This window comes from Oryx dammah, unplaced genomic scaffold (assembly GCF_014754425.2).
Source record: "Oryx dammah isolate SB20612 unplaced genomic scaffold, SCBI_Odam_1.1 HiC_scaffold_19, whole genome shotgun sequence".
Taxonomy (NCBI): domain Eukaryota; kingdom Metazoa; phylum Chordata; class Mammalia; order Artiodactyla; family Bovidae; genus Oryx; species Oryx dammah.
This window is the reverse complement of record NW_024070203.1, coordinates 81,266,330-81,281,550: the sequence shown is the minus strand read 5'-3', so window position 1 is coordinate 81,281,550 and position 15,221 is coordinate 81,266,330. Positions and strand designations below refer to the sequence as shown.

Sequence of the window (15,221 nt, the reverse complement as noted above, 5' to 3'; positions counted from 1 at the left end):
GCTTCATGTTCAGCAGAGTATTGATAAACGTTGAAACTAGCTGCCAAATGTGTTCATTATCCTCTCTACTTGAGTATGTTTGGACCTTTCCTAATAAGAAGTAATTAGGAAAACAGTAACAAAAATCACTAAGTGCTTTGTATGTAATCACTTATTCTCATAATTTATGAGGTAGGTAATTTTACTCCCATTTTACAGATGAGCACACTGAGGTACAGAGATTAAACTTGACTGAGGTCACAGCCTGGAAAATGATAAAGCCACAGTTGCACCCAGGCATTCTAGCTTCAGGGTCTGTGCCCTTAACCACCACGACTAGTTACTTCTCCTTCAAGAATATGATTGTTGGTCCATGATTTAACTGTATGGCTACTTTCTTAAATTAAGAGAGGTGTTTTATGAAAATGGTAGAGGGGAAAGTTTCAAGTTAATTGGAAGTGAGTTCTGATTCCTGGAATGTTACTATGAATTCTTTGGGTAGTGCAGGTCTTAATTATAAATTCAGGACATTGCCAAAGATGTCACCATTTTAATTTTGGTGAAGTTGATGTCTTAACCGTTTCTCCCTGTGCTTCCTGCTGTTTGTCTTCCCAGGTACATCCAATGAGGTGGCCCAGTTTCTCTCCAAGGAAAACCAAGTCATTGTCCGCATGCGGGGGCTCCCCTTCACGGCCACAGCTGATGAAGTGGTGGCCTTCTTTGGACAGCATTGCCCCATCACCGGGGGGAAGGAAGGCATCCTCTTTGTTACCTACCCAGATGGTAGGCCCACAGGGGATGCTTTTGTCCTCTTTGCTTGCGAGGAATACGCACAGAACGCACTGAGGAAGCATAAAGACTTGTTGGGTAAAAGATACATCGAACTCTTCAGGAGCACAGCAGCTGAAGTTCAGCAGGTTGGTGGCTTTGCCTTATTTCTATCCTCTTTTTGCTTAATTTATTTTTTAATTGAAATATAGTTGGTTTGCAGTGTTTTAGGTGTATAGCAAAGCAATTCAGTTATGTGTATATATATATATACTTTTTCAGATTTTTTCCATTATAAGGTATTATAAGATATTGAATATAGTTTCTATTCGTTATTTCGGATCCCAGATTATTCGGTGTGCTAAAATAAAACTTGGAAATTACAGAAAGTATAAGCACATTAAAAAAATCTTATTCTGTAACTAAATGAGAGCCACTATTAATATACAAAAAAAAATTGAATCTTTTAATTCTGTGTCTAACAGCAGCATATAATTCATTTAGAAAGTCTATTTGCCGGGTTTTGTTTTGTTTCCTATCATTAGAAATTTCTAGGTAAACATGCTAGTAAAATGGTCAGTTTCTGATTGATTTCTTTAGAACTGGATATAGGAAAATAAGGTTTTAATGTCTTGCCAAATTTATTTCCCAAAAGGCTTGATCAGTTTCATATTGCTGGGAGAGTGCAAAGTGTCCTTTTGTCCTGCTGCAGGTCATCCCTTTCAGAATTGAGCACTCTTTTTGAGACACGGACAGAGCAGTCAATTCCCGAAAACATGCCAAGATCTAAGCATAAAACCATCTCTAGGGTCTTAAGCCTTTCAGCTGTTCTTCTTGACTTACAAGCTGATCATTTCACTTCAGGGGTCAGTTAGCTTTGCACCTGAGATCATGTTGACTGTTTTCACATGGCTCTTCAACTTATTCTACTTGATTCGATAGTAAGATATAGTCATTTCAGTGATTTTCTTTGGTCTTTTTTGCAAGCAATTCAGACACTGACTCTACTGTTATTTCAGTGAGTTCCTAATATGATTTTGTCTAGCTTCTCCAAAGCCCATTGTAATGATTTAAAATAGTTCTCCAAAGTTAAATAGAACCATCATCTGCTAGAATATCAGATTGATTTTATGCTGAAATAAATGTAAGTGAAATGCTACATTTATTCTGTGTTCTATTGTACTGGTGCTCTTGAATCTTAAACTATGAGCATACTTGTAGTATAATCAATTGTACTTGTTGAAAGTGAGTATCATAAATTCTGAATCTCTAAAATATGCTGAGCACGCTCAAGGCTTAAAACATCCTGCCCAAACTAGAGGGCGGGGGGTGAAATTTTTATTTTAGATCTTTAATTCAAAAGAACTGTTTAATGGAAATCATGCCCTAGAATGTATTACCCCAGAGCCTTGGCTGCTGCTGCTGCTACTGCTGCTAAGTCACTTCAGTCATGTCCGACTTGTGTGACCCCAGAGACAGCAGCCCACCAGGCTCCCCCATCCCTGGGATTCTCCAGGCAAAAACACTGGAGTGGGTTGCCATTTCCTTCTCCAATGCATGAAAGTGAAAAGTCAAAGTGAAGTTGCTCAGTCGTGTTCGACCCTTAGCAACCCCATGGACTGCAGTCTACCAGGCTCCTCCGTCCATGGGATTTTCCAGGCAAGAGTACTGGAGTGGGGTGCCATTCCCTTCTCCAGCTACTGTTTGTTTATTGGCTTGGATGTAGAGTATGCTGTCTCTATGACTCTGCCATAGGTGGTTTTGAGTGTAGGGGGTAGTTTTCTCTTTCCTGCCTCCCATCTCTAATAATTTATTTTAATACGTACTGAAGTAGTCAGACTTTCCGCTATCTTTGTTACTAATAATCACTTAACTCAGAATCTTTTTACTCACCTTCTATTTGGCAGGTACTGTAGGTGCTAGACCATTTCCTGTCCCAAGTTGGTTCATAACCACATTTGTTTTCTATTCATGTTCTTCCTCGTAATGTTTGTACTGTGTCTGGATTGTTTGTATATTTTCTTAAAGTCTTGCTTTCTCTTTGGCTGTGTTGTGTTTACTTTTTATTATTGTCGCCTCTTATTCACCTAGCAATTGGACAGGCTGTGAGTGAGGAAGTTAGGGCAGTTTGGGGGGGAGTTCATGGATTGTCTTATATTTTTAGTTATGAGCTGGTAACTAGTTGGGCTTCCCTCCTAGCTCAGTCGGTAAAGAATCTGCCTGCAATGCAAGAGACCTGGGTTTGATTCCTGGGTTGGGAAGATCCCCTGGAGAAGGAAATGGCAACCCACTCCAGTATTCTTGCCTGGAGAATCCTATGGGCAGAGGAGCCTGGTGGGCTACAGTCCATGGGGTCCCAAGAGTCAGACACAACTTAGCGAATAGACCACCACCGCATGAGCTGGTAAAGGCTACAGTGGTAAATGGTTCAGAAATCTTGGGGATTCCACACATGGCATTTGCACAAGGACCTCCTCGTATTATTAGCTAATAGGCATACTCTACAACAAAAGTAGACAACAACTTTGTAACACTAGTTTTGCCTGGGAGCAATTCTTTCTCCATTCCAAAATGTTCCTGACCTCTTATCCATTCTCAAGAGAGCTGAATTCCATGAATTTAAAAGATAGGATCCTCTCTTTTGCCACTGTCTCAAATTCACATGGAAATTGATTTTTTATTTTCACTAATGGATTTTTTTTTTCAGATTTATGTTATCCAGGCATTCTGCTTTACATATCATTATAAATGTGACATATTTTAATGTAATTGAGTCACTATTTGACCTGTGGTTCCTTTACTGGGTCGTTTTCTTTATATTCTTGGGTTTGGAGGTGAAATGTGAAGATAATATTGAGAGCACTCTTTAATGAAATGAAATCTAATAGGTTGTCCATAAGTCCGCATTTTTACAATATGTCCTGAAAAGCAGCAGACTTGAAGAGTACTTTTTCAAAGCAGATAGTGATGCATTTGTCTGTGGGAGAGGGTGAGGGTGGGATGATTTGGGAGAATGGCATTGAAACATGTATATTATCCTATGTGAAACGAATCGCCAGTCCAGGTTCGATGCATGATACAGGGTGCTCAGGGCTGGTGCACTGGGATGACCCAGAGGGTTGGTATCGGGAGGGAGGTAAAAAAAAAAAAGTCCTTAATCTAAGTTCATTGTATTGTGTGTGGCATGTACCTCAGAATGCGTCTAACAAAAGTGGGCTCACGATCTCCCAGCTGAAAAGCATGAACGACTTTCTCTGTGAGTGCTTCTCAGACTTCATTATGCTGGTTGATCACCCGGGGATCTTGTTAAACTGCAGACCCATACGGACTGGGTTGGGGTGGAGCTGAGAGGATGCGTTTCTAGCCATTCCCTAGGGACACCAGCCCTGGCCTGCAGGCAGCATTGCAGTAGCGAAGCTCTAAATGACTTCTGTTTTGCTTCGAGCACAGGTGCTGAATCGATTCTCCTCGGCTCCTCTCATTCCACTTCCAACCCCTCCCATTATTCCAGTCCTACCTCAGCAGTTTGTGCCCCCTACAAACATTAGAGACTGTATACGCCTTCGAGGTCTTCCCTACGCGGCCACAATTGAGGATATCCTCGACTTCCTGGGCGAGTTTTCCACCGATATCCGAACTCATGGGGTCCACATGGTATTGAACCACCAGGTAAGAAAATCACTTACTGGAAAGCTGATTTGCTGCTTCTTATTAAAGACACTCTTCAGTAAACAAGTAACAATTGTTCATCTATTTGTATAGTATGTTTTGCTGGAAAAATTTAACTATGAATGCAAGAGATCTTTTAAGATGAGCTCCAGAAAGAATGCTGGAGTTGGTATAGTAATTCAGATTCAGCTCTGATTCCATTATCACATACATCCACCAAGTCATCAATAGCATCAGGTCGGAGAAAAAGACGTTATCAGCATTTTACTACTGCAACTACTGAATTCTGCTGGAGTGAGAAAGCAATCATAGACAACATTTAAAAGCAATAAACATGTCTGTGCTCCCAAGTATTTTGTATCCATAGATGATTTAGAAATGGCTTATTGCATGTAGCTATCAAATCACATTTAGTAGAGTGCAAATTCAGAAAGAACTTGTATCTATACCACGTGGAACAGTATGTGATCATAAAAGACATTCAAATGTATTAGTGTATTTGCGTGCATGCTAAGTCATTTCAGTCATGTCCAACTCTTTGCAACCCGCCCAACTTCAGCCCGCCAAGCTCCTATGTCCCTGGGATTCTCCAGTCAAGAATACTGGAGCGAGTTGCCATGCCCTCCTCCAGGGGATCTTCCTGAGCCAGGGGTCTAACCTGCATCTCTTACGTCTCCTGCTTTGGCAGGCTGGTCTTTACCACTAGTGCCATAGTTGTTGAGAATCCTCTGTGAAAAATCAGATTCTTATAGTATGCAATGTATATTCTAAGCATATTAAAAATAGGTCTCGGCTTGGTATCTCTTGCTCTTTAAATAAAATTAATTATATTAGTTGCTGGGCAATTTGCCAGTATGTTGTGTTATCATAAGCAGGACAGAACTCTAAATACCCAAATAGCATGTAATTCTAATGAAAGTTTTGGAACTGTTTATTCAAAAGCCAAGTTGTATTAATTTTTGAAAAGATGTTTTCTGTGCATTATGGTCTGAATATAGGTTTGTATTAGAAATGCCCACTTTCTCTAAACTGCTAGTTTCCCCCTTTGTGTTTTCTTGTGAAGATGGGTCACATTCATAACCATAATCCTGTCTCACTGGAAAGTGCACGCCACTGGGTATAGGGAACCAGAAGATACCGAGTCCCTGGTTGATGCTCCACACTAACGCGTGCTCACTCTCACGTCACTTTTGAGCTATGTAACTTTTTATCCAACTAGGACTCCTCTCGGCATGTTTCACTGATGGGAGTCCTTTTGAATCAAATTCCCCACAATTCAGCGTCACCAGAAAATTGTTTGGGTTCTGAGTCACCATTTCTAGTAATCTAGGGGCCGTTATTACTCTTTGATTAAAAACCGTGGACAGATTTGCCTCTCGTTGACCCTTGTGACCTGTTGTGATTGCACCTGGGAGAAGTGCTTCTTTAATGATGGACAAGCTCTTAGCTGCCTCAGAGATGTCAGTTTTCCATCTTGGACTGGGTTTCCCTGGTGTCCTTAATTTCCCTGGTATGGTAACTCTGATGGTAACTTGCATGGTAATCATTTGCCATAACTAATCCCTTAGAGACTTGAAAGAAACCCATAAAATAAAAGGAGTCTTATAAGCCAGTTGTATCTTTCTTTCTCTCCCATAAAATGTCTATGCTAAATAAGACTAAGGCATTCTGGTCCTGTGTAGCAGAGATCCACCAGCTTTGTTTTAAATAGGATTTTTAGCAAGCTGTTAGTAACCGAGGAAATGTCTATAAATACCTGTTGGCCAAGGTTTAAAATGGAGCTGCAAAGGAAGAGGTGAGAGAAGGGCTCCCTCTCCGTGCTGGTGCTCCAGCTCTGGCCACCTTTCACCGCGCTCTGCAATCCCAGCTCCTCTCCTCCTTCCCTGTCTACAGGCCACATCCCAAGCTAGGCAGGCTTCAGGGAGGAGTAAAAGGCATGTTACTCGTCAGTGAGGGACAGACTTGAGAGCCCATAGAGAACACTGGTTTGTTCATTTTCCTGTAGGAGGATGGGTAAAGCTCTAATACTGGTTCTGTTACTAGCTTTTCTCAGTTGAGTGAGGTTTAATCAGATTTTTCAGAAAGGGAAAAACACAGTGTACAGTCCTATAGTTTGAAACCGCAATCACAAGGAGACCCTTTCAAAAACCCATAAATCTAATTCTAGTTGATAAAAACCCAAAAAGGATCACTTTCAGCTGTGAGCTCTCAAAACTTATTTCTTCAAGGTTTTGTGGGCAATTCTGTTGATTAGGTGATGAAACATAAGTCAGGTTTCAGTAGATCTTACTGTCACCCAGGTTTTGTGGCTAAAATGTCTGTACCATGGGTGATTGTCACTGTGCATGTTTTGTAAGCAACCACTTCCTTGTTGAAGGAGACAGTCTCCTTTTGTTTTTATTCTTCCTTACGCGCTCAGGGCCGCCCGTCAGGAGATGCCTTTATCCAGATGAAGTCTGCGGACAGAGCATTTATGGCTGCACAGAAGTGTCATAAAAAAACCATGAAGGACAGATATGTTGAAGTCTTTCAGTGTTCAGCTGAGGAGATGAACTTTGTGTTAATGGGGGGCACTTTAAATCGAAATGGCTTATCCCCACCGCCATGTAAGTTACCATGTAAGTTTTTCTTGGGTCTTGGCGCTATTCTACGCTATATGCTGGTAGGTGCTTAAGCTGCTTTCATAACTTTCTGTGCCCCTGGTTCTTTCTAAGGCAGGTGAGGTGGTTACATAAGGCTTTCCCATCTGAAATCGGTAGTATCTGGTAATCATTTAAGACCTTGGTTGTGGACACCCATAATTAGAGATGCTACATATACCTTCTTTCAAATTATATTCTTGCTTTTCCAATGATAAGCACTTGATTTCTGAAGCTTAGTGTGCTCAAGATAAGCACTGACTCTGGGAGGCAACCTGGCTATGTAGATATTTTAATACGCATTTAAAGGTTAAATATAACAGATCCTTTTTGTTTTTTTCCTGCAACATATTATGTGTTGTTTTTTTTTTTTTTAAGCAAAGGGTGATTTGATGCCCATTTTGCATTTTTAATTTTTTGAGCATTAAGTATTTTGGGGGAAGGATAACCTGAAGAGCATCTCTCTTGCTCTCCAGGGTATCTGGAATGGGCAGGTTAGTAAAAACTAAAATGCGTAAATAAATTAGCCAAAGTTACCATTGGATCACAGGATCAGTGCTTAAATCAAGCCGTGCTGTTGCTCATTGGCACCTGGGTGCAAGCCATCTGGAATCCTGTTTGAGAGGAATAAGCCCTTTAGCATGGAGACCAAGTTCTGGTTCAGGACTAAGGAATATCTGGGGATCTGATGTTCAAAACTTGAATTTCCTGAGAAAGTTTTCAGTTTTGAATAAGACTTTTTCTTAGGAAGTATGTTGGGTATGTTTAAAAAATGTAACACTCAAAGTATAGTCTGAAGATAACTAAGAAAGTGAACTGGATGGTGTGCTTGATTCCAGTAAAATGTGGAGTGTTAAGACATCACTTTCTAGTAAAGAGGAATCCATACCAATAAACCTATTTGATAAACTGTTACTCATAGAACATTTGGTAGGGCTTAATCCTTAATTGCCCTTGGAATTCCTAAACGCTAATATTCCATTTATCTGCTGCTTGCTGTCGGTGAATATCTAAGAATTAGATCACTAATGACTATAAAGTTTAAAACATTCTTATTGGGCTGAAGTGGATATCTTAATGCAATCTGTTGTGTGTTTCCTGTCCATAAACCACTGATAATATCAGTAACTTTTACAATTTCCTTTATTGATAATCTATCAAGCATTGTAAGATAAGGGAATTTCTCCATCATGTATAACCCCAATTCTTTTACTGTGATACATTTTTACTTCTCTCTTCCTAGTGGAAAAAATGGTCATTACAGGCTTCATAAGACTTGTATTTCTCTTTCCCCCATCACAAACCCTAAAATAATAATTTTTCAAAATTTAAATGCATTTTTACATAAAAACTTACTTCCATATTTTTATTACCTTCTAAAGATTTTAATTAAAATTCAGCTGTTTGTCATTTTAATGGAAGAGTTTGCTAATTTAAAAAAACTAGAACCAGTTTGTGGACGCTATTATGTTTATTCTGGTAGTTTAGTCGTTTAGTCATGTCCGACTCTTGCCACCCCTTGGACTGTGGCCTGCTGGGCTCCTGTGTCCACGGAAATTCTCCAGGCAAGAATTCTGGAGTGGGTTGCCATTTCTCTCTCCAGGGATGCTTGTTCTGCTGCACTTATTTTTTTCTGCCAACTCACTTTAGGTGACCCTCTCTTTATGACTTAGGTGCCTCAGTTCTGTTTGCCCTTTTTCTGGACTTTTTCGGGCCAGGGATCATAATTTTAAAATTATCTACACGCTAGGTATCTAACATGTAACAGTTTTTGATGGATATGAAGGAGACACCCCAAAATTGAATATGAGATCAATATGTTAGTCTTGGGTTTCTGGTTTGTTTGGAGGGGTTGGGGTTTTTTGGTTTTGTTTGTTTTTGGCTGCACTGCTTGGCTTGCAGGATCTCAGTTCCCCAACCAGGGACTGACCTAGGCCACAGCAGTGAAAGCCCAGAATACTAACCACTAGGCCACCAGGGCACTCTCGAGGTCTCGGGTTTGTGTACCCTTATTCAGCTAATTTACTCATCTCCATAGACACAGAAACCTCTAAGAAGATCCGCAGACAGTAGAGGTTTTCATGTGAAAAGTTATCCACTGGGCCTCAGCTGTTTGCAAAATATATTAGGTGATCCTAGGTTTGAAAATTGAAGACAGGGACCCCACATTCAGGCCACCGCTCAATTATCTCTCTTGTTGAGTTCAGATGTCCTGAAGAGTTGTGCTCATCCCACACATTAAAGCTAGGGACCAGCAAGTGGTCTGACTTAAGTGAGTTGCTGTCTTCAAAGACTTTGCATAGCCAGAAGACAAAAAAATCCCATCCTTTCTAATCTAATCTGAATCCACTTTTCATCAGCTGACTCTCAGGAAGACTTACACATATTATTTCTTCAGGATTCTTTTTCAAGGAATCTGACTTTTTTCCCTTTTTTTGCACTGGTCTGAAGATGTCAGTTCATTTTGAACACCCATCTTCTGGGTTGCCTTGAAGTGTGCACAATACAGAGATAATCTACTTTTCGGTTACCCTGCTCTATCACAGTCTATGCTTCGGCATAGCACATGGTCCTGGTGAATAGTATTTTACCTTAACTGTGCTGTGCTGTAGAGTCGATAAAAAGATGGACTGGCAGTATAGCTCTCAAAAGGGAAAAAAAAGAAAGCTTTTAGTTTGAAGTTACACAAGATGTCAGTCTGTCCCATGTTTCTTTCCTCAAAGAGTGAGTTTGTGGTTTCTTGCACTTAGGAGCAGGGTTAAAAAAAGAAAAGAAAAAATTGTGTCATGCAATTTTGAAAAGACTTGAAAGTCCACTTAGAACCTTCCCCCCCCACCAAATTTCAAACTAAGAACCATTCTTTAGGTAGATGGAGTGTGTGAGATTTGAGATTGCTCCTAGGTATTATCTATGTAATCAAAAGGCAGTTGCTTGGGACAGTATGCACAACTGGTCTCTTTCTTTCAAATGTGTGTACAGAAGGGCGACCTCATGGCCTCAGTGCTTGCATCTGTCAATATCACTAATATATCTCAAGATCTCTCTCTCTGTTTGTTTAGGCCTGTCCCCTCCCTCCTACACATTTCCAGCTCCCGCAGCAGTTATTCCTACTGAAGCTGCCATTTACCAGCCCTCAGTGCTCCTGAACCCACGAGCACTGCAGCCCTCCACGGCGTACTACCCCGCGGGCACCCAGCTCTTCATGAACTACACAGCGTACTACCCCAGGTAAGGCTCACAGTAACAAAGGACTCCTTTGATAGCCGCTACCTGAGTCCACAAAAGAATGTTGCCCGCCACGTGGAAGGTTAGCATGGCAGGCTGCAGTTTCTGGTCATATATATCTCTGTCCAAGAAGGTTGTTTCAAGACAACCGGAATGTTTATTGTTTTTATCCATCTCTTATTAACAGCATAGTCTTTTCGATTACTTGTGTATACAACTTTCCCTTTTTCCTTCTGTTTTAGGGCTGTTCATGAGTTAGCCCAGTAATCATTATAAAAGAGTGACAGTATCATGTGAATGAATTACAAAACAAGAAAATCTGTGATGAGGGCAGTTAATTTTTAAGGATTCATGTCAGCCCAAAGTAGATAAAAACTGTTTTAAATTTTATAGGGCTTGTATTCTTTCCCCTCTAAGTCTTTACTAACAAGTCCAGAATGATATTTTTCAGTACTTTCTTAGAATCAACATATTTTAAATCTCATTGTTTTTAGTTGTTCTCAGTTTCTTGGAGGCAACAGGATATAATGGAGAGAAATTCGCCAGTCTCATCTCTTCTCCCCGCAGCAGTTCACTTAACCTTTCTGGTTCTTAAACAGTGATGGGATCAGCCATGTTTCTGGAGTCCCTGAGTCCCTCCCAGGTCTGATTGCCTGTGATTCTAACTTGGATATATAATAACTTCTCATTCTCAATCTTCTTTTCAAAAAAAATTTTAAATCTTTGTTTAGTTACTAACCAGTTCACTTTATTAAAATAAAAATTTTATTTTGGCACAAGCAATATTGCTCAAATTTTTTTTTTTAAGGTACACAAGGGCCCTGTTTTTGCCTTCTCAAGCTATTTAAAATAGATGTGTTGAATACATCCACCAATGTACCTGTGAGGTTTTGACCTGGAACTTACCTGTCTGATCTCTAGAGTTATGCCACACTGTGGCTTTTTATTTTTGTTGCTTGTTTGTTTGTTTGGCTGGGGAGTTTCGTTGGACTTGCGGCATGGCTTTCAGGATCTTAGTTTCCCGACTAGGGATCAAACCTGAGTCCCCTGCAGTGGGGTGTGGTGTCCTAGCCACTGGGCCACCAGGGAATTCCCGGTCCCACTGTATTTCTGTGCCCTCTCCATCTACAGCTTCCTCACAGGGAGCAAGAACATTGAGATATTGAAAGCAGTGAAGCTTGCAGCCAATAAATTTATTTTTTTAGGAATTTTAAAAACTTTCATTCTTGTTTTTAAATGGAAAATATTGAAAATTTTCTTTATTTGGGAAGAACAGTGAGAAAGCATGATAATCATCAGCTGACCATCTTTTGAAAATTTGAAAAGGCCCAGAAGCATGAGTAATTATTCTGGGTTGAGTACTGTGTCAGGCACCCACTCTGGTCCCAATCTATCAGCTTCTCTGGAGCCTGTGACAGTCACTTGCTGGTAGCAGCTCTGGTTATCAGAAAGATCTTGGTCTTCCTTTCTTGTGCCATCAGAATGCCAGGAGTGGGATGCTCTGTGCCCCTGGGTGTCTGGGGCACTTTCTTGTGCCTGTAATACACTTGGAGAGCATCCAGTTCCATCATTGCCTTGCTCTCTGGATACTGTTAAAAGAAGGAATCTCTTCGAAATAGTTTCCCATCATAGTGAGTTGGGAGCTTAAGTCTGGAACTGAATCCCCAAAGGCAAGAGAAACTGATTTATGGCTTAATAGTTCCTGTAATTTTTTTCTAGCAGTAGTTTTAAAGTTTGTAATGTCCTCCTTATTAAGTCTAAGAGGATAGAAGTAGTGGGTAAAAGTAGATTCAGATTTTACAGAACTAAGTCCAAAAGTAACCTCAGTTATCAATTTGAGAACACACACATCTGTGTGCTTGTAAATAAAGTGACATACTAACATATGCTTGGTTTGTCTTTTCAACTTGCCAGTATGTCACTGACTTCTTTCTTGCTTGAGGAATATCTGCAAATTTACCTCACTCTTGTAACTTCCCATGATAACTAACAAGTTATTTCCCATTCGTGTAACTTTCTAAGAATGAAAACATGTCATAATTTTAAAATTTCTGTATTTTTATAGACATCTAATTATATCTTTCTCTATTAAACCTCATACTGATCGTTAAATATTTCCATGCAACAATTTCACAAAAGTGGGATTTTTAAACATGCTTGTGTGTTGTATTTAAATTAATATTTCCAAATAACTCCTAGTATGTTTCATTATTTGAATTTTCATTTCCCTCATTCTAGGAAATTATACACACGAACAAAGTGTTCAAACATTGGAATGTTCTGTTAACCAGACTTAAAGTCTGATATAATCTAAAAAATATATTCCAAAAGCCATCAAATATTTCATAGTATTGGGAGAACACCACTAATTTCTAACCTTACATGACTCTAATGTAAATGTTGAAAGTATATTTTGGCTTATTTACTGATGTGTAGGAAAATGGGAGATAGCATACTTCAGGCTAAAACAGGATATTAAATCAGAAGCTCTGGAGTTTGTCTCGTTTCAAATTAGAAATAAATTTAAATTCCCTCCACTTTAAAAAAAAATTGAAGTATAGTTGATTTACAGTGTTGTTTATCTCTGCTTGTACAACAAAATGATTAATTATACACATTTTCTTTTTCTTGTTCTTTTCCATTATGGTTTATCATAGGATGTTGTCCCTCCCCTTTTTAAATGAAAGCTGTCTGTCTGACTTCAAATTAATGCCATATGTTCATTACTTTAAAGATGCTAACATATTTTGCAAACTTTTAAAAGCAGGCCCCTCAAAAAATGTTACTGATTTTTACCTGTTTTTAAATAATTTATTTGGGCAAGCTGTTATTCAGTACCTCTGTGTGCAACACATTTGGAATATTAAGATTAATAAAATATGAACTCTTTCTGCCATAGGGTAGCTGACAGAATTCATCCCTGTGCAAAGTCAGTGACTTCAAAGGGCTCCTTCCGCTAGAGGGCATTTGTTCTTATTTTATTTCCTCCTACTTGGTATATCTTCCAGTGGGTATTGCTCTGAGAATATACTGATAGCATCTCTCACCATAAGAATTTGGATTACTTAAGGAACATGTAAGGAAAAAAGCAATGAACCAGTTAATTGCTTTTTGTTTATTACTAGATGAGTTTCTAGCAGTCTAAATATGTGGCTGTGATAACAGCATCTTGAAGAGCTAGTGAAATGAAAACAAGTGGTTCTGTTTGCTGCTTAAGAACATTGGTTTTTTTCTTTCTCCACTTGAAAGAAGGTTTCAGGTACCCAGTATGCCAGAGATTAGCCTAGTATACAAAAGAAGTGTTGATGCCCACCCTGCTTATCACTCAAAACTTCTTTCCCATTATACCTTTTCTCTCCTGTTACATAAAGTCCTACCTTTTCTTCTGACCTCTCATTTTTCTAAGAAAAGAATATTCTCTTTTGCATCAGAGCTATAAGCACAGGTAAGAAACATGCTAAATCTTCAGCTAAATGTCATATAATTTAAAGAAAGGTGGATTAACATAAATGTCTTGTGTATATCCATTGCCTCACCTTTTGTAGGACACATAACTAATAACATATTCACCTTGAACCAAAGTAGAGGGCAAGGGGGTGCTTGACATTTTTAATGAGGGATGCTTTATTTGCATGCCCCCAAGAAAGGGTGGGGGTTGGATGGGGGATCCTTTTATTTCTTGGGATAACTCATTATGTGAAATCAGCTCCTTTCGATCCAAGCATTAAATACATATATTTAGAAATAGTGAAACATTCTGCAGTGCTTGGTTTGTCATGTCATTTTTGTATTCTCTTCTGAAATTCGTTGTACTTGAACCGAAAGAATTCCAGCCCTCTGAGAGATGCCTGCATTTGCACTTGGCTTTCTTGTTCCAGTCGCCTTTGTTTTATTGAGATAAATATAGGTTCACACACCATGTAACAAACAGTACAGAGGCATTCCATATACACTTGAACTCGTTTAGTCACTAAGTCGTGTCCAACTCTTTGTGACCCCATGGACTGTAGCCCACCAGGCTCCTCTGTCCATGGGATTTCTCAGGAAAGAACACTGGAATGGGTTGCCGTTTCCTTCTCCAGGGGATCTTCCTGACCCAGGGACTGAGCCATGTCTCCCGCTTGGCAGGAAGATTCTTCTCCGCTGAGCCACTGGGGAAGCCACATTTACTTGCTGAAAGCTTTCTGATAGGACCAAGAAAAAGAAAGAATTCTTGTTTTAAAATTTTCTTTCTATTTTATAACAAATACTTAGTGTCACAAATGCAGGCTGGAACTAAGCATGCAGTAAAATGACACTCAGTTCAGTTCAGTCGCTCAGTCGCATCCGACTCTTTGCGACCCCATGAATCACAGCGCACCAGGCCTCCCTGTCCATCACCAACTCCCAGAGTTCACTCAGACTCAAGTCCATCGAGTCCGTGATGCCATCCAGCCATCTCATCCTCTGTCGGCCCCTTCTCCTCCTGCCCCCAATCCCTCCCAGCATCAAAGTATTTTCCAATGAGTCAACGCTTCGCATGAGATGACCAAAGTACTGGAGTTTGAGCTTTAGCATCATTCCTTCCAAAGAAATCCCAGGGCTGATCTCCTTCAGAATGGACTGGTTGGATCTCCTTGCAGTCCAAGGGACTCTCAAGAGTCTTCTCCAACACCACAGTTCAAAAGCATCAATTCTTCAGCGCTCAGCCTTCTTCACAGTCCAACTCTCACATCCATACATGACCACTGGAAAAACCATAGCCTTGACAGAAATGACACTAGAGTGTTGTAAAATGTGATATTAGTGCAATATCAGACAATGCAATAATGAAGAAGCACCAGATAATTTCTGTTGGTGGAAACAACTTTTTTTTTCTTTCCCAATTTGAATGTCATTTCTAAATGACATAAGCAAGAACTGTTGTGGACCATAGACTATACTATTGGTGCCTGAGAATTC

General features: G+C 39.8%; 1 protein-coding gene across 6 annotated transcripts in view; it reads left to right on the top strand.

Moving 5' to 3' along the window:
* The window catches only part of ESRP1 (epithelial splicing regulatory protein 1), a 59,263-nt gene that overhangs the window by 22,562 nt on the left and 21,480 nt on the right, over positions 1 to 15,221 (top strand). For 4 of the 6 annotated variants that reach the window (XM_040261052.1, XM_040261050.1, XM_040261047.1 and 1 more), the window contains 4 exons: positions 595 to 896; positions 4,198 to 4,416; positions 6,836 to 7,034; positions 10,115 to 10,283. In XM_040261052.1, coding sequence (XP_040116986.1) covers positions 595 to 896; positions 4,198 to 4,416; positions 6,836 to 7,034; positions 10,115 to 10,283 — 889 coding nt within the window. The remainder of the gene's footprint in view (positions 1 to 594; positions 897 to 4,197; positions 4,417 to 6,835; positions 7,035 to 10,114; positions 10,284 to 15,221) is intronic. The other 2 variants (XM_040261051.1, XM_040261048.1) reach the window with 1 other exon arrangement.